Source organism: Cylas formicarius, unplaced genomic scaffold (genome assembly GCF_029955315.1).
Source record: "Cylas formicarius isolate icCylForm1 unplaced genomic scaffold, icCylForm1.1 PGA_scaffold_4__25_contigs__length_36172078, whole genome shotgun sequence".
NCBI lineage: Eukaryota > Metazoa > Arthropoda > Insecta > Coleoptera > Brentidae > Cylas > Cylas formicarius.
The window spans coordinates 13629385-13654938 of NW_026844334.1; the positions used below are offsets into that span (position 1 = coordinate 13629385).

Genomic DNA, 25554 nt, shown 5'->3' on the forward strand with positions numbered 1-25554 from the left:
TGATAAAACCATGAACACGAATATGCCACAATTTCAAAAACAATAAAAACCCTAATGATTACGCAACCAACCTAGATACCTTGGTACTCTTTTTGTGATTAATACTCTATGATGTATGCCTGTCGGAGTATTTTTGATCTGTAGTTATGTATTGTTTTTCTCTTTCACTATAATGCAATAATTACTTAGTGGATAGTGTGCAAGATCGCTAATACATTCCCTGATAACTTAAGAATGTATTCGGGAAGCGATTCTACGGAATCTCAAAAGCAATCCCACTGGTCCCTTAACCCCAACATATATAAGACCATGGCAAACGACCAAGTTGACTGGGCCGCATTAGCCCAACAGTGGATCATTATGAAAGAAGCGGGACCCCCACCGGTACCAGGTGAACAAATGGAAGCCACTAACAAACCACCGATCCTTGTAAAACCAAATAGCGAGGAGAAAGGGGAAGCGCCTATGGATGTGGAAAATGACAAGGAAGATTTCTTATCCTGGGGATCCGGTGGCGATCCGCCTCCTCCACCTGGATCAGAAAACTGGAATAACTGGCCTGTGAATGGAAATCCTAGTTGGACTGGTTGGAACAGCGCTTGGAGTAGTGATACAGGTATAATTGAAGAAATATAATTAAATTTTTAAGGAGGATATTTCACACAACTAGTTATTTATGAAAATTAATTTCCAGGACGTGGACGAATTCCCGTCCCTCCCCCACCAGGGATACCAGTAAAACCTTTGCTTCCAACTCCAAATAGCTTATACTCTTCTCCTCCAGAAGGTGGTAATGACAATGCCACCCCTTTTGGCAGTTATAATACAGTTCCACCAGTGATACCACAGGTAACTGACTATAACACAGGTTACTGGAGTTCAGGGGTGCAAAAAGAAATAAAACCTCACAATAAAAGATATAGTAAGGTCAATGTACCTATCAAAACACCCATTCATACACCTCCTGTTGCTATGCCTGTTGTTCCTGAAATACCAGCTGCACCTCCTCCTTTGGATGCGTCAAAAAGAAAACAATTGCCCGCATGGATAAGAGAGGGTACAAGATTATTTTTGCAGTAGAATGAATTTTACTAATAAAAAAGTTATCAGGTTTAGAAAAAATGGAGAAAGACAAACTGAAGCAGATAGAGAAGGATAGGGAGAAACTAGTGACAACTGAAATGACTGAAGAAATGGAAGCAGATAAGAAAAAAAAAATTGAAATAATTAAGAGCACAATGAGGGAACAACAGCTGAAGAGTAAATTTGTATGCTTTTCAAAGTGTTTTAGGTCTTTGGATGATTATAAAAAGTATTTTAGGACACTGACGAGGATTCAGACCGGGATGGGATCATAGAGAAAGCATCTAGTCCACGACCCACATTGACATCACCGGAAGAAATGGTAAACCAGATAGCAAGTTCATTTGGATTTAGATGTTGATTTGGTTTTTATTACCTTTTAGATGGTAAAAGTTAGAAAAACCATGACTGAGATTTTATTGAAAGTGACAAATCAACTCATAGAACAGATTTGTAGAGAGGAGCAGCTCCGTTATTTAAAAAAGTCAAAAGGTATTATAATTTTTTTGGCTTTTATGCCAAGTTGGTAAATGTTTAGTTTTAAACCCTTATAGGGTTTAAAATTGCAAAACAGTGAAAGTCAGAGTTATTTAAATCTAGGAATAAAAAAAAATAATAACTGGATGTAAAATTTTCTCAATCTTTTTTTTGTAAATGTAATAAAACCATACTTTCCCATCACTGTTCTTTTTGGGCATACCTTGTATATTGTATAGTGTCTATATCTATAACTGACTTGCTATTGATTGAATATTGCAAGTATTAGTTTTGTTTCAGCTCTTCTTTTAGTGTATTGTAACTAATGTATTTTGTAAACTATAGCTACAGCTACAGCACCCAGTGGTGCCCTGATTAGTGCCAAACTTGGTAAGTATCCTCTAAAGAATTTGTGTTAGGCAGAATGTCAATCCGTTGGTTCTTAAGCACACATTACACTTATTGAGTAATTTCTTGAAAAGGTTTTTCACTAGAGGTCACAGTGAATTTCAGGAAATGTGTCTCATAGTCTTAACAAATAATTTACAAAATCAGCTTGTTCGATATGAGTTATACTTGCTTACTGGTTGGTCTATTGGGAGACAATATACAGTTCTTTTCGTATTTATAAAAGTTTTCGCCATACAGGTTTGGGTGCTTATAATGATGACTCATCTAGTGGTGAAGAATCAGAAGCCGAAAATGATGAAAAATCTGACTCAGATTCTGTCCTTAAAGTAAGTTTTCTTGGTGTAAAATGCAATATCCTCCAAGTGGAGAAATATCAAATTATAATTTCGTTTAATAGGAAACCATAAAGAAGAAGATGATGGAGTTCTCAAAATCTGAGAAGGAGATTGAGGAGAAACTGTCCAAATCAGAGAATCAGCATAGGGGCAGCTTAAGCAGGTCCCCAAGCTCGGAATCTGAAAATGAATCACAGGTAGACACTTCCATTCAAGGTCAGTATCAAGTGAATCACCTAAAAAGGGACAAGGGGCTTCCTTTCGCTTGCGACTTTCGGCGCCAAGAATTTTTATTCTGTTGTAGGTAGAAAGCATGATGGGGACGAAGAACTATCAGACCGTCCCGCTTCCTCGATGCACCGATCGTCGTCCTCTTCGTCTGAAAGCTCAAATTATTTAACTAATAAGTCTCGTAGAGCACGTAGAAGGTCCTCCTCAAGCGTAGATTCGCGTAAGAGAAGTAAGAGGCGCAAAGAGAGGAGCCGGTCAGCTTCTCGGACACCAAAAAGGTCCAGCAGACGTTACTCGAAGTCTCCTTCGAAGCACAGAAGGTCCCGATCGTGGTCGTCCCGGAGGGATAGTACAGAGTCCCGAAAACGGAGACGAAGGTGATTAAACGTCTTTTCAATTGTCTAAGTTCCAATGTCAAAGGATCAAGCATTGGGTTCCATATGGCTCAGTGCTTGCCCCTTGCTGTTCATTATATATAGAGCGGTACTTAGTTATTGGCTATAATGCGAGGTGATAGTAATTCAGGCATAAAAGTTCATGTAAACAAGTTGATAAAGATGTGTGATATATGGTGTCAAAGAAAAAAAAAGTATTTTGTTAATGTGTGAAAGATCTTTTTGCTGATTTTGTTAAAATTTAGCATTGTACAAACATCGTAATTATGTCCAAATTGTTTGCCACTAATCAAAAATTATCAAGCAGTTTTTATTCAGAGGCAGTATTAAGGACCAAGCATTTCCGGATTTTGAAAGTATTCAATTCAAATTCCAAGACGTACATTTCCAAATTTAGCTTCAAATTTTTAAAAATTACATATCTCGTTAGATACCTTGTAAAAGAAATTACAAGTACTGGCTCCATCAAGGTTTTTGTTAGTTTTTGATTTATCAAAAAATACCAACCAGCAGCAGTCATCGGCGTTTTTCACACTTAAATTGTTAATAAGTTAGGTTGTGGAATTGACCAGTCAGTCAGTCAATTGACCGAAATAATTTTAAAAATGCTATAAAATTTATATTTATTTATTTATATTGTGCCTTACCTAGCGGTCGTGTCGTTCTGGGAACTAAATGGAGTCGATATTATTGGGATTCCTCGAATCGCCAATCGTATTGGGATATTCCTTGAAGAGGGTTATCGGTAAATTGGACATCACAAATGCATAATAATTTATTATGAAATACATATTATTAAATAATGATAGGCAACGCTCTACAATTGCAAGAAGTTATTTAAAACATTTTTTTGCTTACTCAATTAAGAAGTGGTCAATTGACCAGTCGCAACACTATTAATAAGCAAATAGTTTCCCCACTTTAAAATTGAAACATTTGTTACTAGCTTATTCCTGCCATTGCATTGCAATACCAAGTGCTCCATGTAACTAATTCATTTGTATTATTTTTTGTTTACGAGAAACAAAATCAAATCTTTCCACAACACGCAGGTGGAAAAGAACAAAATAGACTCGGATTATTATGTTGCATAGTCGCTGACCGTAGTTTCTTTCATTTATAAGATCCAGCTCCAGGCATTCGCGTAGATCGCGAAAATCCCGATCGCTGTCCCGCCGCAAAAGCTCGCGTTCCCGTAGATCCCGAAGTGGTTCAAACAAAACGCGAAAGTATTCGTCGCGCAAATCTAGTCGGAGATCGAGGTCTCGATCGAGAACGCGCCGACGCAGGTCGAGGTCGTCGAGCGGTAAAGAAAGCGCCAGGGGTAAGAGGTCTCACAGGCATTGAGCTTATGGAAACGAAAAAATTGAACGGACCTCTCAGGTTGTATATTTTGATCAGTTCTTTACTTTCAAAGGTTGTTTTGCATTGCATTATTTGAACTACCGATATTATACGTTTATTCCAAAGCCGCGGAAATCACCGCGATGTATAGTAATTTCTTTCTGGCTAATTAATTTGAAATAGTTATAGGACCTAACATCTTATAATTCAAAACAATCTTAAAAGAAAATTGTACCGACACAAATATATGCATGGAAAAGCAACTTTTTTATTGATTGAGAAAAATTCTTTTTTAAAGGTAGATTTTTATGAACTAGATGTTTTGAAACAATTTTAACACTAAGCTGTTGTTTCATGGGTTGTTTAGGTGGGGCTATATTTGTTCAAACTACAATTTTCTTTAAAAAGAAATGTGTAAACAAATGTAACGCAATTTAATATGACTCATCTTTCACAGATGCAAAGGGAGTGATGGCAGATATCTCAACCTTCAATGGAAAAGTGTGTTACTTTTTGAAATGCATTTTCTTACTAGTTACAAACTTTAATGTAATAATTTATTTTCAGCTTTGAATTAATTCTTTATTTTGTCTTCCCGGGTAGAATAATTAAAAAAAACTGTTCTCTTCTTATTATAATAAATGCTCCATTGATTTTAATTTGTATTTTTTTTAATTAAGGTTGGTATTTTAATCCTCAATCCCTGGGGTAATAACAGGTCCCTCCAATATTTATAGATAAGCCTTCAGCAGCTTCAGTTGGTAGTACAGAAATTATTCCCTAGAAATCAAAAGCATATACTTTTACAGGTAATGTTTTTAAAATATCCCATACCTTTCCAACAGAATCATCCTTCGTCATGTAACCCAAAGCCATACTGTCAGTACTGTGACCCCATAAAAGTGATATTTCTTTACTCTTAATATCTCTCCTCAGAACAAGTGCCCCACACATTTTTTGATGCACGTTCCTTAAATACCTTCAACAAAACAATGACTCATTTAGTAAAAAAAAATGGGTGTGTCTGTACCTAGAATTAAGGAATTTTTGATTCAAACTCTCATATAAATCAGTGGTAGGGCATACACTTGAAATTAAATCCTCAGCTATTACTTTGGCTAGCTGAGTTTGCACTAAATGTTCACCACAACCTGATGTACACACTCCCAAAGATGTTTCATGATTTTTATCATAGCTATCTGCCCACACTCCTCCTCCAAACACTCCGGCTTGGCCTACACGACCTGGTTGCTTCAGTACAAGACCACCTAAAACGATTCTGCAAAAAGATAATAATAAAAAATAAACATGAGTAACTTACCAGAACTGCAAGCAGCTGCTATTTGGCCTGTATCATCTATGCAAACTGCTCCGACAGTATCAAGCAATGCCTTTGTTTCATCATTTTTGATACAAACTGAATCTAATTCTTCCTGTTTGTATGCATCTACCCAATGTTTATATCTCCGAAATTGTTTTAAAGCCCTCATCGTGACAAGCTTTTTATTGGAAATAAATTCTATACCCCTGAACTTTGCATAGTTTTGAGCTCCTTTGCCAACTACCAGGGTAGGAGCTACTAGTCCTAAGGGTTGCGGTTCCCTCTGCTTTTGATATACCTCGTAAGCTAATGCAATAGGGTTTTTAACAGTTTTAACTGCTCCACAAGCTCCATAAAGCAGGCTATCGCCATCCATCAATGAGGCATCACATTCTACCTCACCTTCAAGTGTTAAATTTGACCCACATCCTGCATTGGTCAGTGGATTGTTTTCTAGAACTAAAGAAAACATTTTATTCAAAAACTGAACCACTGAAATTTGATATCCAAGAACCATGAATTTTAATAAATTATACAAACCCATAACAGCAGCCTTTACGGCGTCCACAGCTGTACCTTTGTTCTGCATCTCTTGCATTCCTTTTTTGCAAGCTCTTCGACATAGTTTCTTGTAATCGCTGTAAAGTTTGGGACTGTAATGACCCGCACCTACAGACAAAATAAATAAATATTGGGGAAATTATTACACCAAGATGTTCCATGTTAAAGCAAACAAGTGAGGAATCCGTACAATAAAATTTACGTACCACAATGAACAGCAATCATCTAAAACAATTCTAAAATAGAAGTTTTAGACTGAATTATATTGTTTGAAAAACCGCTAACCTCCAAAACAAAAATCAAAATATACATACATATACAGATCGGGCATCACAGACCATCAACATTTAACGTAGAATCTCCTATATCTTGTGTATGAAAACGAACTAGGATCATGGGACATGGATGATTGCTCATTAGTGAACAATCCAAAGTTCATTTTTTTTTGTGTAGGGATTTGTTACAGTGGCGGTCTCGTTCGATCATTTTAATTATTTTTTGCAATTTGGTTTGATAAAGCCACTCCTCATTTTTAGATCTTTTTTTTTTTCAAAAAAAGGTTCTCATAAATTACAATGTAAATGAGCGTATTGGACATATTTTATTTAAAAAAGTACACATTTCAGAATGTATAGGTATCACATTATTTTTAATTTAATATAACAAATAACAAATTACCCACTATTTGCCACACCTCTGTTCCGTTTTATTATACAAACTTAGTGTCTCAAAAAATGTTTTATAAGAAATATTGTGATGGGTTTTAACAGAAAAGAATTCAGTTATTCTGGTTTGCCAAGGGGGATAATTTCTAAGAAGTATTGTTTGGTCACAATATAACGCTACTTCTGGTTCTGGAAATGCAAAGTATTTATGTATGCTGCAAATCAGACTTTCCGTTGACAAGTCTTCCCTGTTTTTGGTTACTAGGTTTTTGGTGAAATTTACTAGCCCCAACTTTCCGTCTTCCTCAGTCAGGATTTTGACATGAATTTTATTTCCTGTAAATCCGTTTTTTAACGACGAACTAGAATTGGTGTGCCATATGATGTGACTTCCTTCAGGTTTAATCTTTTCGACTTCGCTTGAAAATTTGTCTTCATTTTTATTTAAAACACCTAAAACATTTATTCATTTTAATTAAATGTCACTCACTTTTAATTAAATTACCTTTCCAATCATAAAAACTAACAAATGCTATCCTATGTACCAGACACCACAAAATAATATTGGCTAAATCTTTGTATGAGGGTTCTTCCTTTCCCAATATCACCGTAAGATGTTTCGGAATTTTTCTCAATTGATCAGGTGCAATCCTAATCTCGTGACTAAATTTATTATTAATCGCATCTCCAATTTCCTTTAAATTGCAGTAAATATACTCCAATATATCGTATAAACAATGCACCAAAACATATATAGCATTAAACATCGCACTACCGGTCATCCTGTACAAGTGGCGCGGCACTTTTTTAGTTTTTTATCATCATAGAAATAAAATAACCTTGCCACATTGAACACACGGCGATAATAATTCGATTGACGAAACACTTTTTTAAACGATGTAGCTTGTAATCATTTTAGTCTTAACCTGAACTTTTAGGACTCAGAAAACGTTTTTTTGACAGCGTTGTCACGTTGTTTGGCGAATGTCGTATGAGCCAGTCTGATGAACGAAGGAACTTTTTGGAAGCAACTATCTATTTTTATTGCAAGTTAATTGACATGAGCGAAGCTATTGGAGCAAAATGAGAAAGATAGTTCGGGTGCACTGAACATAAATTTATTACACAATAATAAAATACTTTTTTTTTGATAATTAGGTATCAGGAAACAGTTTTATTTTCTATACTTAATATTTGAATCCAATAGCAGTACTCGACGTATGCAACCAATTTTTCGCTTGCATATTATTTTTACTTGTGAGGAAAATTATTTTATTTTCTTTGCTCACTATTTTGGGGAGACTTGGCAGAACCAGGCGTAGCGAAGCGAAACTCTAAATTTCTTTGCTTTGGGATCCAACATAAAAACCTTGTAAATCAAAGCCTTTGTCAAATATCACATGATCATAACCTGCCAACAGCGCGAACAGTATATTAGCATGTTAGGCACACCAAGATTAATTAAAAGCTACTATTTAATTGTATCCAAATAGCTTTTCAATTAATAGATGAAAATGAGGGAGCAAGTTTTACCTTTTATGTAGGATAAAAGCCAACCAACAATAGTAAACCAATAATTAGGTAATTTATTTTAAAATATGTACATAATTAAGACACATTAATCAACAAAAGCTGTTAAGTAAATGACTGTTTTTTCCTCCAATCTAAAAATTCATCAAAATCAACATTGTCGAGGAGTTCCTCATCTTCTTCACTATTTTTATTTTTGTCGTCACTAAATGCTGCTACCACTTTAGCCTTCTTTTTTTCTAAATCCAGTACCCTAAAATTAACCTTATGTGACATAGTTCACAATACATTTATAATGAGACTGTTACTTATTTAATTTTTTCATTTGTTCATCAATTTCATCAATTTGTCTTTCAGTAGTTGACTCTTCCTGATCTTCAGCAATGATAGCAGCACTGGCATTATCAGCTTCCCTTATCTCTTTCACAAATTTCTCCCATTCTTCTTCCCCAGGGTCTTTATATTCCTGATTTCGTGCCTAAAATGATTACAAGAAATATATGAAGCATTAATTCATTAAGTATATTTTGGACCTTTGCATCTAATTTTGGATCATCAAAAAAGCCTTCAGGTAAGGTTTCCGTTTGTTCTTCTACTTTGTTTTTTGGTGCACTTGTGGGGGTTTTAATATTATTATCGAAAAAGTCTGAAGGAAGATTTTGATGAGCTCTTGTAACTGGTAGATCTATAGTTTGAGTCTGATTCCCATTCTTTAAAATACTCTTTAATTTTTTATCTGGAATGTCCGGCAAAGGTGGAGTAAGAGGTCTCTTAAGTGGAGTGGTGAAATTGTTAGTTTTTTCTTTCAATTTCTTCGCCATTTCCACGTTTTGCTTGTGTTGCTTGGCGCTGATGTGAATTGTCCACACTGCCTCCGATCTTACTATTGACTGACACAGCACACACGTTAATTGTCCATGTTCATTATATGTGACTTTTTGTTAAGAAACTATGAAACTCTTGCTAATGTTACTTGATAAAAGCCAATAACTAACTAAATTATTAAAATCTAAGTATATTGTGTAATTTACGCCATAAAAAAAGGATATTTTGCAAGTGGTGAATCAATTTTCTTCACTTCATTGGGCTTTTTTTGGTGTTCCTTCATGATTTTGCGCAAATCCGACTGAGACAGCTTTTTTTTTGCATTTTTAAAGGTTGCAGACATTTTTTCAGTTAATACTGGAAATATCAAAAACACTTAGCAAACAATCCAAAACAAAACCATTTAAAAACATATCCTTACATAAACAGGAAACAGCACAGGACCACAGAAAACAATATATGTTCTACTAGTTTGTGGCATAACGCTTCCTCTTTTGCTTTTCACTAAACCGGTGAATCAAATTTGCTAGGGCTATTCGCCTATTGCCGACACAACCACCATGGGAGCCAATAAAAAACAGATGGTTGATAAATCTAATGTACGCTTGGTGTCATTGCTAAAGTAATCATCTGTCCTGAATACCATTATGCGCACTACAGTGCGGTAGAAACAATGCAATTTCTAGTTGTATTTCTATTTTTAACGGTGAAGTGCCTGATTAAATTGCTTTAATTGTGTTTTTAAAGGTTGTTTTTTTACATTTTTGACAAACCCAAATTATATTTTTTTTGTGTTCAGACGTTTTAATTAAATGACTTAATTTAATGAAAAAAATTGTTTACAAACGCAAGGGTGGGTGATGGGCACGTCCTTACATACATACCTGCAATAACGTAAATATCATCGAAGCTATTGTTGCTATAACTCTAGCTAGAAACCACCCACATCTTTTTTTTTGGTGTTGAATAAATACCTGGCTCTTTAAGTGTGCTTCTGCTACCAAATAGCTTGCCTTAATAAACTACCAAAACACTATAAAAACCAGAATCAAACAAGCTATAAGGACCATTGAGCAAAAGCAATAAAATGAAAAATGAAGAAATAAGAATACTTAGTAAATTGGCTAAATGATTCCTGTTATGTGGGCCATGACGTAAAAGATGAAATATTTGTATTTGAGGTTAAGGTTAAGCGGTATTTTTTTAAGGAAAACAAATTTTTAAATAGTATGGTAGGAAGAAAAAGTAACCCATAAGAAACAATTAGTCGGTTACACCCTTCTTATTTTTAGTATTCTGTCGTTAATAAAAGGGATAATGCTCATGACGAGGGAATTTGGAGTTGTGCATGGGGAAGATATTCTTCTGAGAAAAAGAAAAAGGACGATGGAGATGACGAAAAATCGAGGTAAACGTTAATTCCAAATACATCTGATTACTTTAATTGAGCAGTTTCTGACAGGGATTCTGTAATGTCAGAGGAGCCACCTACTGACTACATAATAACAGGAGCGCTTGATGATTTAGTGAAGGTCTGGGAACTACAAGATGATAAATTACAGTTGAAACACAATTTGGAAGGTCATTCTTTGGGCGTTGTATCTGTGGCAGTTAGCAATAATGGAAAATGTGAGTTATTACTGAAGGCTCACTAAGACTCTAAAATGTGTATCACTTTTTCAGTATGTGCATCAAGTTCACTAGATTCATCAATGAGGATCTGGGATTTGGAGAAAGGCGAAAAAATAGCTAATGTGGATGTTGGTCCTGTGGATCTTTGGACAGTTGCTTTCAGCCCAGATGACAAATATGTCATTTCTGGGTCTCATTCTGGGAAAATAACCCAGTACAGTGTGGAAAATGCTAATGCAGAGCAGTCATTTGAAACAAGAGGCAAATTCACCCTTAGCATAGCTTATGTAAGTAATAGGTTACATTTTGGTAACATGGATATTTAAAGAAGCAAGGATTTTGATACCATCTAAGTGTAACCAGTACTTTAACTGAAATTCTAGAGCCCTGATGGTAAATACATAGCTAGTGGAGCTATAGATGGAATAATAAACATTTTTGATGTTGCCTCTAACAAATTGTGGCACACCTTGGAGGGTCATGCTATGCCCATCCGTTCCTTGTGTTTTTCACCTGATTCTCAATTGCTATTAACTGCATCTGATGATGGGCACATGAAACTTTATGATGTGTATGTTATTTTACTTAACAATTTTTATAATTTTTAAGAAGTAATTTCAATATTTGCAGACAACATACTCACCTTGTTGGTACAATGTCAGGCCACGCATCATGGGTTTTAAGTGTAGCATTCTCCCCTGACGGTAAAAATTTTGTGTCTGGTAGCTCAGATCAAACAGTAAAAGTCTGGGAACTTGGATCTAGACAGTGCATTCACACTTTTAATGATCACACTGACCAAGTTAGTAAAATGTTTAGTATCAATTTATAGGTCTTTATGATGTTATATTTGTAGGTTTGGGGAGTAAAGTACAATCCAGATAGCAATAAAATTTTATCAGTATCTGAAGATAAGTCTGTAATAGTTTATAAATGTCCGAAGTAATTTTTAATAAACTTTTCATTTGGCAAAGCTTATTTCCCTCTTTTACATTACCTAACTAATACAAAATACAAAATGATGTGTGCATGACGTCATCAACCTAATGCCCCGGCTACGGTTTTATTTAGTCGCTACACTAGGATTCACCAAATAATTGTTAAATATAAAGCATAGACACAGAATAAAAAATTGAAAACATAGAATCAAAACACCACCCTTCTCGGTAAATGTATTTATTTTTTATATACAAATCACTAATAATAAATTTCAACTAGTCAAACAAGAACATGACAGTCTCTTTGAGCAAATGTAATAAAAAATTAAGGGGCTCTTAATTCGCCCTAAAAAAACTTTCTCACTAACTCTTTCCTGTTACTTTACTTAAGTTATGTATTCCTAGCGAATGAGATATGTATTTTACGTTAATATTAAACTAGGTATATTTACATTATATATACAAATATTTAATCAAGAACTAACAGTATCTAAAAAACACACGCACGTTATTCACTGAAGATGCACACAAAAACTGGACAAAATCAATAAAAATCCCCTGTTTACTTTATATTACTGTATATTACTTTAGTGAGCAGTAATATACAGGGTATTTTAAAAAACATGTACTGCAGATTCCTTATAAAAAAAGAAAAACAGGTTACATAAAAGTAGGTCTGGAGTGATTAATTTCCAAGATTACCGGGTGTTATTGTAAACAAAGGGTCTAAATTAATGTTGATAAAGATAAAATAAATTGCAATTGCAAAAAAGTCAGTCACGTCTCTTTAATAATTCCATTCGGAGTTCACAATTTTTATCTAGTTAAAGTAACTTAGCCCCTGTAAAAAAGACGTTTTTTATTTTTCGAAAAACACTCCGTATTTACGTAACTAGCCCTTTTCCGGACCTACATTTATATGATTTTTTTTATGAACTTCCAGCGTGTTTTTCGAAACACCCTGTACAAAGCCAGGCATATTATGGGCCTATAACTTCTCTTAAAATTTTTTGAGAAAAAAAAGTGAAGTTGGAAAGTTCTTTATTAAGTATTTTAACACATTTGACTGTTTTATTTTTAATTTAGTGAATATTTAGACCCTGCTCTGATGTCGAGATGTCGAATCGATATTTTCTTCGCTAGAATTCGGACATTTTTTCCAATCTCTGGATACTCCCAGTATATATAATATTCCAATTTTTTGGATGGATATAACAGACATATAACAGTTCGATTAATTATATTCAGGAAAAGTTTCGTTAACTAAAAAAATTGCTTCCTCTATAATGACTATGATATCTATTAGCAGGGGATTTTCTGGCGACGTGGAAGCTTAATTACGCTTTATGCAAAACAGAAAATACACATCTTAAAATTGCAAGAAAAGAAAATATTTTTATACAATATTTTTACATCCCACGGGATATTTCTATTGGGAACAAGCTGATTTTTGTTGAAATACAAATTGTTCTTATTAAAATAAAATGATATAGTGGAATTGCAGACAAAAATTAAATATAAAAAAATGCCTGAAAAACAACGTATAATTGATGTTAGTGTTAATGGAAATGATAGATCATATGTACAGGGGGAAATGGAAATGTTAAAATGGCAATTATGGACTAAAAGAAGACCCTTAACGTCGCCTGACTGAGGGCTGGAGGTGAAATTCGCTGTCTGGTCCAGTAACGGTAAAAGCCTTGCGACTTTAATTTATCGGACGTACCTTTGAGGGTTTTCTCGAAAGGGATTTGCAGCGGATTTCTTTTTATGTTCTCTTGGTTTATCTAGTGGAGGGGATGTTTGGACCAATATAAAGAATTTCCAGGTAAAGCTGAGATTTTGATGGCTATGCCTTTTAGTAACTCTTTAAAGCGAAATCCACTTAACAAATGCTGAAAAACTTAAGCGGTTGAAACGTAGATAATAACTAAAAAGCGGCCGTGACCTTCGTTCACATAATTTCCAATGCAAATATTCTTGTAAGTTTTTTTCATAAAAAATTCGAAAATTTTCGGGGGGAAATTAATATATATATATATATATATATATATATATATATATATATATATATATATATATATATATATATATATATATATATATATATATATATATATATATATATATATATATATATATATATATATACAAAATGTATAGGGGACAAATTCGCGTGAGTGCGGTGTTTGGCAAGTTGTGAAAAATGGTTATTTCGTTTTTCTCTTTTTTTACCTTTGCGTGTCTAAGCTTTTTGTACTGTACTGGGTGGAACACAGGAAATTAAATGCTGGAAATGGATTAAAATAATCGTAAGAATGTTCGCCATTTTTTATCCGAAGCATAAAAAACGATGTTTGAAGAGACAAGTGGATAATGGAGGTCTATCAGATTATATTTTCATACAGGGTTCCCCAAACTCGACGACCTATTGTATATGGAGAATGGAAGTTAGATATTTAAAAACTATGATGTTTTTAAAAATATTTGGGACATTTTTAAATGGAATGTGCCGTTATTACATTTTTAGATTTTATGAAAAAATCTGAAACTTTCTGTGTAAGACATCTCTTATGATTATTTGGAAATAAAGAGAATTTTTTTTCAACCATTTTAATCTGAATCTGAAAATCTGAAATTTGGTTTACAGGGCGATAAAGGCATGCTATATCATATTATGGTATAGGATGTTTACAAAATAATTAATTTTAAATGGAATACCCCGTATTTTATTGCGATAAGAAAATAGTATATTATGCAACAAGTGCGGTAAACGGCATTTGACTCACGAGTTTATTTGACACGAGCGGAGCGAGTGTTTAATAAACGAATGACTTAAAAAGTTTACCAAACGTGTTGCATACTATACTTTTTCTAGGACCGTTAATTTTTCGGCATATTTTCGCAAAACACGAAAACATTCACTGACATGACTGTTCAGAAATTACAAACGTCAAAATTCAAAACGTGAGAAATATCTCAGAAAACATCCGACTGCTCCCAAACGCGTGCTGTAAAATCCCGGAAATGTCCGAAGTGGCTCGGATTCGTGGGAAACGAAACTGACGCTTCCCGCACGCCATGGCGATATAGTTTGACAGTTCAATTAGATATTCAAACAACAATTTATTAGTACTATATTTTTCAATACGTGCGCTAAACAGCAAAAGTCTACCATACCTGTTGCGTACTATACTTTTTTAGTTTTTGGGTACATTTTTGCAAAACAACACGGATATATTCACTGACATGACCGTTAAAATTGACAAACGCCAAAATTCAAGCCGTGTGGTAAAATCTCCGAAAACACCCGATTGCTCCCAAACCCGTGTCGTAATATACCGCAAATGTCCGAAGGAAGTAGAAAACAGACCCCTACAATTGACAAACGTCAAAATTCAAACCGTGTGGTAAAATCTCCGAAAGAATCAGACAAGAAACTTACGTGGTAAAGTGACGCTTTCCGCACGCTAGATCGGTGTATAATTTTAAAGAAGGGAGTAGGAAAACTAAAATACACGTTAATAGAGTGAATTATAAATACATAATTATTAACAGATTTTGATAACATATCTAGAAGATCCAAACTTTTAAAAAAATAATTATTTGAACTGAAGACTAAATTTTTAAACAAAGAAATGTTCGAGAGAAGAAACTCTTTTGGGTTTCTTATATTCATAAATCGTTGTTTGAGTATGAAATTGTTTATCCCAACACTTTGATAAAAATATTGTTACATTTTTGATTTGTTTTTGTGTGGACAGAACAATCGATTTTCATCACTGTACATTTACATAAAATAGTCACTTTGATTACAATATATTTACAAAATCAACGATTTTGTTTATACAAGCTTAATTAACATGAAAACGAAAAAATATGTCCATAAGAAATTATCCGGTACCAAAATAAAAATATTTCAGATGCTGTTTGGCAGGGATATTTCTGCAACTGAAATGACAAAACGTATCCGAAAAATACAGTGCAGTATGCAACTTTATGTTATAAGCTGCTGACGGTTAAAATAGGCTGTTTTAAGCATCGTACTTTTTACATTTTGAAGCTCGTTTAGGAATTGTACGTAACTTCTGCTAAAAAAATTCTACATATTTTCACTGTCTATTTTAATGGGCAATACTCATAGCTTTTCATTGACGAGAATTTTAAATTTATAATCATACAAAATTAAACTATCTCCGTATTTTCATTTACTTAATTTTTGTTCCCTTCTTAATTTGGTTTTATACGTTTTAAAAATAAATCTGAATGCCTACACTTTGCTTTGGTTTACTATTAGTCATTAGTGTTTTCCACTAATTAATTTTTTTCTTGGGCAGAAAACATTTGACACTTCTTTAGATATATACTATAAAGGTCTAAAGTCTAAAGGATATTATAAAAAATAGCTATCGATTAATATTTACGTTTCTATAAAATGTAAGAAAACCTCCACTAAGTGAAACTAAATGAACCAATTTGGGATAATACTAGGTCGTCTTAAATCGGCGAATTTTAACGTCTGCATAGTGTTCATTTTTCGGATTTACATAGTAAACTAAAATAACAAACCATCTATTGTGTTTAATATTATTTTTGAAAATTTCATTTATCTACCAAAAATATCCGTCAGTCTGTTCCGGTCAACTTCTGGTTTCAACCTAGCGCCACCTTTTCTCAAAAATAAATATACTCGAAACGCCAAAATAAAATTGCGTACCTATATGAAGGTGCACAAAAATCGGCGACTTCCAAAAGATAACAACTTTTGATCTTATTTAGCGTTTTCATTTTTGGGCTGAAGTAGAAGGAAAATTAATTATTATTAATTAATTATTAAATAAAACATTGTGATTTCATCCTTTTTTCTTCCTTTAATTGTGTGTTTTATTGTAATAAAATTTTGCTGAAAAAAAGTTACAGAGCTTATGCCAATGTAAATCTTAGTAAGAGTATATCGAAATTTGATGAATGATGAAATTAACCAGGATTACATACAAAAGTACGGAGTGACAGCTACTAAGTTTTTCAACACAGCCTTTAGGTAATATACCTTTTTACGCTTCCTATCATGAGCATGCCTGCCGATAGCCCCATTCTCTTCTACATGTCAGGATCAGAATCTTACCAAAAATAAAAACAACTTAATATCAAAATTGTTCAGCCCCCATTGTTTGTGCACTCGAGTTTATATATATAGCACTCGCGCCACTAACACGACCTGAAAACTATAACCGTAGCTATACATAATATCACCATAAACCCGCTGGTGGATCTATCCCTAGCTCGACTACTTAGGGCACTAGCTTGGCAACTCATATCGACGGGAGGCAGTCTGATTATGGGTACGTGCAGCTGCGTACTCGAGTCCCAGCATGTGGCCTCTTTGGCCACTTCGTGCACTTTTAACGAGAGCTCCACCGGTACGTTGTGAGCTTGAAGGCTTTCTCTGGTCCAACGGCGAAGCCAATGGCCTAGCCAAGCGAGATGACAGCCGCATCGAAAACGATTGCCAGCTAAACGAAGACCACCTACGAAAAAACCATATAGGAGTTTACGCAAAGGATATTATATAAAAATAATAAAGAAGCCCGCAAAAAAATAATTCATTGTATCTATTATTTACATATTCAATGAATTTGCGAGCAATATCAACCTAATCATGTTTGAAGAAAATGTTTGTTGCAAATATCCCAAAATATCTGTAAAAAATGTTTCCTTTCTGCTCTGCCAAAGCAATAATAAAGAATATTATTTTTTATCGGAATGATTTGCGACTAGGTAGATATATCATAAAAAGTATTTAAATTGAATAAAAACGTGTACTCGAAAATTCTACAAGCACGCACACTTTACAGAAAAGCTTACGAGTAAAAAGTGCTACTGCACTATTTAAAATTGTGTAGGCAAATTCTGGTAATAACGATTGAAAAACTTTGCTCTGGGACATGCAAATGCTAGGTGCTGGCTCCGTAACTTTTGAAAAAGTGGAAATTTTAGTTTTAAACAGAGATATAGTGACCCTGTCTATGCTAATAATACAGGAACTTATGAAGCAACAATGAAGACAAATTCTTCAAGCATGCATAGATCTCGTTAAATGTTCTGAGAAAAACAGGTTAAGTGTGTGAAAATTGCTGTTTAGGAAGAAAATAGCGCAAAGTTCAGGTTAGTGGGTAAAATGTAGACCCATGCGCGGAAAATCATTATTTTCTCTAGCAAAATATTCATGCTGCCTGCAGGGTATCAATTTTTCCCGTATTAGGGCCACTATATTATCTAATAGTTGTATAGTTTTAAACCTAACCGTCTAAGAAGTCAACGCACCAGCTACCTCGATCTCGAACATCATTACCAGAAAAAATCATTTTGGTCCCCATAAATTGAAACCAAGAAGGTGTTCTTTTATTTTGGGAAGTATGGCGCGAAACCCAGTTTTGGTGCACAGAAATTTAATTCTATGAACCAATGAGTTTTCCCTCCTTTTTTTTGTAAATGAAATCACGCAGTTTTTAAATTAAAACCTACAGCAGAGGTTGTTGCACGGAAACAAGAATTTTCGGCCAGGCAACTTTTCTACAGGTCTGTCTGCCATGTTTTTCACAATCTGGTATGAAAAGATAGACCCGTCTATGTCAGAAATCTGAACAACACTTTGTAACAACCGGCTTTCTAACAATTCAGTAAAATATAATAACCAAAATTCGTCTAATTTATTGCAATTAATTGACCAATATATAGGTGATATTAGCGATGTCTATTAAACACGTGTCTTGTTAGGGAGACTAATTAAACGACCCCCGTAAAACATCAAAAACTTCCTGCCGTTTTAATCCAGAACGTGGTAAGTCTGGTTGCATATACCCCGAATATGAATTTTTACGTAAACGAGTGATAAATTAGTAATCACATTACGCAGGCGCTTTATGAGCGGAACATTTAAAATGGCGGCGCTCGTATTACTTTCAAAACAAAATATTTAAGCAAGGCGCGCAATCCAAAACAGAATATGGAGTAATAAAAAGGGCCGCTGCGTTGTCTCCTAAAGTATAAATTCTTTATAAACTCAGTAATAACATCTTCGTCTTCTCGTTTACGGGCAAAAAAGAGAAATGTCTGTTTCATTTTATATAAACAACATCGTCATAACACGTAATGTTATTCCGTAGCGCCAAAAGGACAACCTACGTCCCTGGAATGGCAACTCTCTGACTTCGTTGAAATATTTAATGGGGTTTATCTTAGAAAATGGATTCTTTTCGCAATCTGAGGTTATTTGCGCCTAGTTGCAGACGAGAATATGAACGAATAAACACGATTTCGTACTTTAATCTCGGAAAATACATTAAATAAAGGCGTCTCAAAGCGTCAACATTCATTACTGTTTAAAAATGGCTTCCGTTGGAAAACATTTCCTCGTTAAATGGAAAAAGAATTAACGGAATTTTCATTAAGGCTCAATTATTAAGATAATTGCAAAATAGTGGTTTCGTTAAAAACATTGTCAAATATTAAACTGACTATTGATTCAATTGATGAAGGAAATGATAAGTTATTCCTTACTAAGCAGCAAAAATCAAAGAAACAGAGTTATGAAAAACAAAATTGTTATAAGGCCAGGAGAGGAACATAATTTAATCCTGAATTGTACTACGCAACAAATTATTTCCATATCTTCATGTGCAATACACACCAAGATTGCTTTCCAAAAATCATTGGTGGGCGGGACAAATCCGTAGCGCGTAGCTCGCAGCAGCTTTGTGTTTCCAAAAGAAGCCGCATCGCGGGTAAAAATAAATACAATAAAAATAGTTTGTTTTTCCACAGGGCGTCCAGATCCGAGGTATTTACGCAATTGATGACTTCAGTGGCGGAATTAATTTTTATTTAAATATTGAGGCAAATGGTGTGGGACACCACAGTGGTAACAATAATCATAGACTATACAATAATATATTCACGCCCATATTCCGGATATCTCAGTATATGTATTGATCCGATTCTTCTTTTTCTTATGAAGGGTCTAACGCCACAAAACAAAATGGCCCACACAAGCAAAGTTGTTTTATCTTATGCGACACCCTGTACAGTCTTATTCAAGAACCCGACGTTAAGATAATTTTTAGTTTTTTTTTGGTTTCGTTTTCATTTTATATACTATAAGCAGCTTAAACGTAACTTCTTCGTCACAAATCACGGTTTTCACTTAAGAAGCCGCAGCGCTGCAAAAATATGAGACCATCACACCATAATAAGATTAACTTCTTTAAAGTCCGTAGACAATAGCCGGTTTGAAGTTGCATTTAATTTTGTAAGTTCCGCATTCGAAACGGAGATTTTGCCCGAAACGTATCCGGTAGTGGTACAAAGAGTTCACAAAACTTTTGTTACTTAAACTTCGAAATCAGTTTCAAATTTGAGATCGCTATGGCATAGTGGACGAAGCATAAATAGCCTGTTTAACGTTTCATTTAAAGATTTCAACTGGAAATGTATCTCGTTTATTGTGTCGAAATTTCTCGAATTTCAAAATTACACATTTTGCAGGGCACATTGTCCGGCATTTGCAAAGTTTCGCCACGTTGTATCTAAAATGGCGCTGATATTTCTGAATTGGATTGTCCCTCTAGAGTTCGCGGGAGCGCGGCGCCATTGTCCCCGCGAAACATCTAATAAATTATATCGCATTTGTATGGAGTTATCGAAGAGCTTTTGAATAAGAAGTTCCTTCGGTTTACTGGAAAACTTTGAAAACGTATATACTTTGCAGGCAATTTCCTATTCTTCCTATAGCTCCGTTATCTCCTTTATTACGTCAAATTTCGTACGTGTATATCGGGTGTTATAAATTCAGTTGACTTTTCAGCATCTGCAGGAATATGGCGAAAACATTGTAATATGGATTCTTTGACACGTTTTTTAAAACGTTACTACTATGTTTTTTACTCCGTACTTTAAAATATCGTCGATCAAGCTTACGAAAAATGCTACGTTAAGATGTAGGTTCAGTCACTGATGGTATTTTGACGTTGATGGTGCTGACGGTTACCTTACGCGTCACTCACCAAAACTAATGGTACTAGAAAAAATATAGTGTGCAACATACATTCTTCAGTAACTCGTTGCTCCGGTAGTGCGAAATCAAAATTGTAGGAGCGTTTATCTTGTTGCAAAGTATACTACTATAGGTGAGATTAAAGAACTTAAAACATTCAAGCAATACGTTTTACTGCATTAAAAAAAAATAAATTATCACAATTTGTTTAAAAACATAGACAGTGTCCACAAATATATGCTAAATGAATTTTTTTCAACTCTATTCTCTCTGTATCAAACTCTTGCTTGTAGTTTTGAGTTTCCATTTTACTTAGCTTTTAAATACTATGTTTGGTGGGTTGTCTTCCAACAGGATGCTTACCCAAACTATTTCCGTTTCGGTTGACAGAATTTTACATTTATTAAAGTGTACATATTTTGTGTTTATTATCTGCATTATTACGTGATATATGAGCCACTGTTTTTTTTTTTATTTATTTTTTGAATTTAGTAGAGTATATTATTCCTTAATACTAGACTGGATTCCGAGATAAAAAAGCAAAAAGCAAAACCACCCATCTTTCCCTATAAACCAAAACGCCAACAGACGCAGGAGTTGTGTAAATAGTATGCCATTGGTAGAAATTAAAAAAAGTGTTGTGCGTGCCTCCTGATGCACATAACAAACTTACCAAATTTCAAAAATATATCTAGAATAGTTACATACATACACTTAATAACTTAAGAAGCAAAAATCCAAAATCTTGTCCAAAAATATCCATTGGTCAGACAAGCAGAAATTTCAAGAAACGGATTCAAGAGCACAAAAGTTCATTCTTGAATTCTAAAAATGATTTTAATTATAGTAATCATTTAATAGAAACAGGACATTCCTTCAATAACGATGTTAAAATATTACATAGTCAAAACAAAAGCAAAAAACTAAACTTATTAGAAACAATAAAAATTAATAAACAGAAATACGCAAGTTTGCTACTAAACAACCAAACCGACTTAAATAATTCTCCCCTCTTAAATACTTAGATAAAGATTCTACCTACTGTATGGATAGTCTGTAATCAACTCTGTGATAGTTAGTTTAGAGATTCTTTCTGAAGAAGGTACAGTGTACCGAAACAATTGTCAAAGCAATAAACATATGTGTGGTAATCTTAAAGCAAGTGTTTGTTTTTATTAAATTACGTAGTACATTATTGCAGCAAGCTTGACAAACGATCACTTTAGTCACTGGTTTGATTTGACACGAGCGGAACGAATAATTGAAGCAGTCCGTCCATGTGTTGCATATTATAGAACCATTATTTCTTGGGTACATTCACTGAGCGAATTGGTTAAAATTTACCAAAAACATTCGATAGTTTCCAACTACAATCGTCCGAAGTGATCAGAAAATGATACTTTGGGCACCCTTGATACGTACATAATTGGATATTCTAGAGTAGTAAGTAGAAAAAGTGGACTTATTTTTTTACTAATTATTATATGATTTACGTTCTTTACTAGCGTAAATACTATTATCAAATTTATGCCCTTATTTATTTCCTTGAAAATTATGTATTTCCTCTATCTTTTGATAGGAATAGTTACAACGGTGTTTGCTTTAATCGGTTGCTTCTTCGATGTCGTGAAACCATACGCTTCGCAGCAGGTTGTTTTACCGTTTCATTTCTGTAGCTGCGTAGTGAAATCCAAATAGCGAAAATGTATTCAAATTAATGGTAACGAAGTCCTGAATAGGGGGAGTGGGGACTTTGCCATCCAAAGTGAAGAACGGGATTGTGTTGTTTGAAACACGCATTCATTTTTCAAGTGTCTACTTATTCTTAATGACAAATACGCTAGTAAAACAATGTTTGGGATTTCAAATCAAGTAGGTCGTAATATTAGGAGTCCATTGCTGAACTGTCGATACTTTCGTAAGTCGTAAGAGGTTATTTTTTTGTTAGAATTTTATTTGATTGTTCAATGAACATATTAAAACAGTTAATAATACTTTTAGTTTCATATACAATGGCGCAAGTTTCACAACTAGTTCGTTACTAGGACCGAAGCCAATATTTTGTTTTGATTAATTTAGATATGTAATTGGTTTTTTTTGTTTTGTTGGGCTAATAAAGATTATTATTATTATTAGATTATTGGACATATTTACAACTCCGCAATTCTGTGCCAGTTTCTTGTTGGCGCTCTTCGTTGAATCGCATGGCGAATTTAATACTCCACAAGGTTAAAAATCGTTAGATTGTTGATCATAAACTTCACCGACAGACAGCACTGTCAGAGGAGGAGGGAGGTGGGGTGGTGGTAAACTTTGCGTATTAGATAATGCAAATTCCTAACCGGTCGATAGAAATTCAGTTTGGTTGGATAGACACTAGAAGTTGACGAATGATCTTTACTATACCCCTGGTAATTTAGTTTCCTATCCCTACGCGTCAGTCTCTCCTCCGTCTCTCACAAAATTAAACGTAAACGAGTATAAATACTCCGAATACATATGCGTGTAATGTAAAAACCAATTATGCGGACTGTGAATGCAATCCCGTAGAGAAAACTATTAAAAAACACACTCCCATTAATGATTTATAAATGTAATGTAATGTAATTTCAGGATGGACTCATACCATAACTGAAAGATAAATAGCAGTTAAACTGAACTATAAGAACACCGTTTTCCAACTTTTGTTTCAATCTAAACAAAACAAATAACAAAAAGAAATATCGACCACATATGCATGTATAGGGTAGACTAAATTGGACACTTTTACAAGGGAAACTCTCCTTTGTTAAAGGAGGTGTGCCATATAAAAAATCAATTTGTCTTTGGATAGCTAATAAAATATTAGTATTAAGAACATTATATTTCATCGATTAAATTTTGAGTAAAAAATGTTCTATAAATGTTTTTATAGAAACACAAAACTTTCCATAACAAAAAAGTTGCAACAATTTTTTTAAAATGCAGCAAAAACATCGTATGACTCTGAATAATTCTAGTTTTCCATGCACTGTTTTTACCATTAAGTGTTTTAAAAATGTCAGAGTTGGCTTGCCTTGGATATATTATATAATACTTTAATATACACACAATTACGAACACACACCCAGGTAGCAGAGGAGCATCAAAGTGTCATAAGTGGTCGTTACACTTCAGTGGTCCGAAAATCAAATTGACGTCAAAAAAAGGATGTCTTATTAACGCCACACAAAAATGACCTCAGAATATCATCATAAGATGACTTGATTCATTCAAGATATGGACTAAACTATTATCATATTTAAAACCGCGTCCAAATACCGTGTAAAACAATTTGTAATTATTTTCAAATATACAGGGCGATTCATAAATGTGCGGAAAATCTAATTTACATTTTAATGTAACACCATGTATATTATGATATTAATAGATTCTGCAATTGTAATTTTATGTCAACAATTTTAAAAAGTGGCACAGTCATTTGTTATTATACAGGGTGAGTCAAAATGAAAAATAATAATTTTCGTGAAAAAATCAGATAGAAGATCCTGTATATTATACTTCCATTGTTAACTTTTTTTATGAGAAAGGCTCATAAACTATAATTTTCAATTTTGCGCAAGCGCAATAGACGTTCTATGCAATTTAGTTTGCTTTACTTACATTAATTTACTTTTAATTTTCACAATTAAAAAAAAAAAACAATTTAAAAGTCATTATATTTTTGACACATGACGACACTAATTGACGTAAAAAAGACGTCACTTAAATGACATCATTCGTCTAAGATATTAGTAGGCCAAATTCACGTCTTGTTATATACCGTAATTTTCGTCATATGGTGACATCATTTTGATGACCCTCTGCTACCGGGGAATACCCTGGATTTGAATTATCGGAAACGAAATTCTTACTATAGGAAAAGAAATATTAAAAGAATAAAAAGGTATTTTAGTTAACTCCTCTTTCAATTTGCCTTTATTTTGGAGTTTTGGGTCATTTTCCGTCAATATGATACAAACTAAACATGTAGATACACCAAAGACACGATATAAAACAAAACATTAAAAAATAAAATCGTGATTTTGTTATAAAATCGGGAGGTTTATCGATTTTCAGTCGATCATTGGTTGTCCATCACGAATTCATTCCTTAAACATAAGCCCTACCTTAATTTGTTTAAACTTTGGAACATCTGAGTTGCGCTACACGTATCCGTCACTCTCCATTTATTAGTTTTCTCTGGGGTGTCAGTCGCTCGTTCGCTTTTAACGAAATTTAACTCAAACGAGTATAAATCTTCCGAGTCCACACACGTGCAGCGTAAAAACTGGTAATGCCGACTGGAAATGCAACCCCAACTATTTAACCGCCGCCGCCGCCGCATTTATTAATTTCGGTTAACGCGGGAGGAAATAAATATTATCTTGGAACTGAATTTCGCCTCATCTAGCACGTTCTATTCATACGAGTTTAACACTATACACATTCAGTATTTGGACAATTAATAAAATTTATACGGACATTGTGTCTGTTTTTTCTTTGTTCGGAAACACGTGGTAACCCGTATTATCGTATTAATAGGGTAGAAAAACAGGAACTTTTTAAAAATTGATTGAGATTAATCCTATGCTTACTCGCTCCCGGTATTCGGGGGTAGAATTCCTAGACAACATCATGAATTCAACGCGTAAAAAAGAACAAAGGAAACATTTTGGGGAACTTGTTTCGTGAATTTGAATTTGATAGCTCCTCTCCCGGGAGCAATGAGCTTG

At 34.1% G+C, this 25554-nt stretch overlaps 6 protein-coding genes across 7 annotated transcripts in view; 2 read left to right on the top strand and 4 right to left on the bottom strand.

Moving 5' to 3' along the window:
- The first annotated feature begins 99 nt into the window (after positions 1 to 99).
- Positions 100 to 4921, top strand: LOC132701481 (arginine/serine-rich protein PNISR). 2 transcript variants are annotated; one of them, XM_060669429.1, is made up of 11 exons: positions 100 to 616; positions 695 to 1057; positions 1111 to 1268; positions 1322 to 1405; positions 1467 to 1575; positions 1906 to 1950; positions 2209 to 2297; positions 2369 to 2522; positions 2611 to 2914; positions 4057 to 4315; positions 4734 to 4921. In XM_060669429.1, exons 1-10 carry the CDS (start codon positions 235 to 237, stop codon positions 4277 to 4279), a joined length of 1911 nt encoding a protein of 636 aa, XP_060525412.1. In that variant the 5' UTR covers positions 100 to 234; the 3' UTR covers positions 4280 to 4315; positions 4734 to 4921. The 2 variants fall into 2 exon arrangements, with proteins under 2 accessions (XP_060525412.1, XP_060525411.1); XM_060669428.1 differs by having other exon boundaries at positions 4057 to 4915.
- LOC132701487 (threonine aspartase 1) lies at positions 4920 to 6624 on the bottom strand. The gene is made up of 6 exons (XM_060669442.1): positions 6365 to 6624; positions 6138 to 6266; positions 5598 to 6056; positions 5307 to 5544; positions 5111 to 5255; positions 4920 to 5056 (listed from the first exon to the last, which is right to left on the bottom strand). The coding sequence occupies exons 1-6, from the start codon at positions 6381 to 6383 to the stop codon at positions 4973 to 4975; spliced, it is 1074 nt and encodes a 357-aa protein (XP_060525425.1). The 5' UTR covers positions 6384 to 6624; the 3' UTR covers positions 4920 to 4972.
- Positions 6625 to 6739: 115 nt separating this feature from the next.
- LOC132701489 (dehydrodolichyl diphosphate synthase complex subunit Nus1-like) lies at positions 6740 to 8184 on the bottom strand. The gene is made up of 2 exons (XM_060669444.1): positions 7329 to 8184; positions 6740 to 7276 (listed from the first exon to the last, which is right to left on the bottom strand). Exons 1-2 carry the CDS (start codon positions 7603 to 7605, stop codon positions 6840 to 6842), a joined length of 714 nt encoding a protein of 237 aa, XP_060525427.1. The 5' UTR covers positions 7606 to 8184; the 3' UTR covers positions 6740 to 6839.
- Positions 8185 to 8389: 205 nt separating this feature from the next.
- Positions 8390 to 9548, bottom strand: LOC132700860 (zinc finger protein 830). Its single transcript, XM_060668432.1, has 4 exons — positions 9403 to 9548; positions 8887 to 9283; positions 8662 to 8831; positions 8390 to 8606 (listed from the first exon to the last, which is right to left on the bottom strand). The coding sequence occupies exons 1-4, from the start codon at positions 9519 to 9521 to the stop codon at positions 8459 to 8461; spliced, it is 834 nt and encodes a 277-aa protein (XP_060524415.1). The 5' UTR covers positions 9522 to 9548; the 3' UTR covers positions 8390 to 8458.
- Positions 9549 to 10353: 805 nt separating this feature from the next.
- Positions 10354 to 11784, top strand: LOC132701488 (superkiller complex protein 8). The gene is made up of 7 exons (XM_060669443.1): positions 10354 to 10410; positions 10471 to 10586; positions 10641 to 10807; positions 10862 to 11097; positions 11194 to 11381; positions 11441 to 11612; positions 11667 to 11784. Exons 1-7 carry the CDS (start codon positions 10408 to 10410, stop codon positions 11754 to 11756), a joined length of 972 nt encoding a protein of 323 aa, XP_060525426.1. The 5' UTR covers positions 10354 to 10407; the 3' UTR covers positions 11757 to 11784.
- Positions 11785 to 13917: 2133 nt separating this feature from the next.
- The window catches only part of LOC132700941 (chaoptin), a 182158-nt gene continuing 170521 nt past the window's right edge, over positions 13918 to 25554 (bottom strand). The window contains exon 6 of the mRNA XM_060668541.1: positions 13918 to 17276. Coding sequence (XP_060524524.1) covers positions 16957 to 17276 — 320 coding nt within the window. The 3' untranslated portion in view covers positions 13918 to 16956. The remainder of the gene's footprint in view (positions 17277 to 25554) is intronic.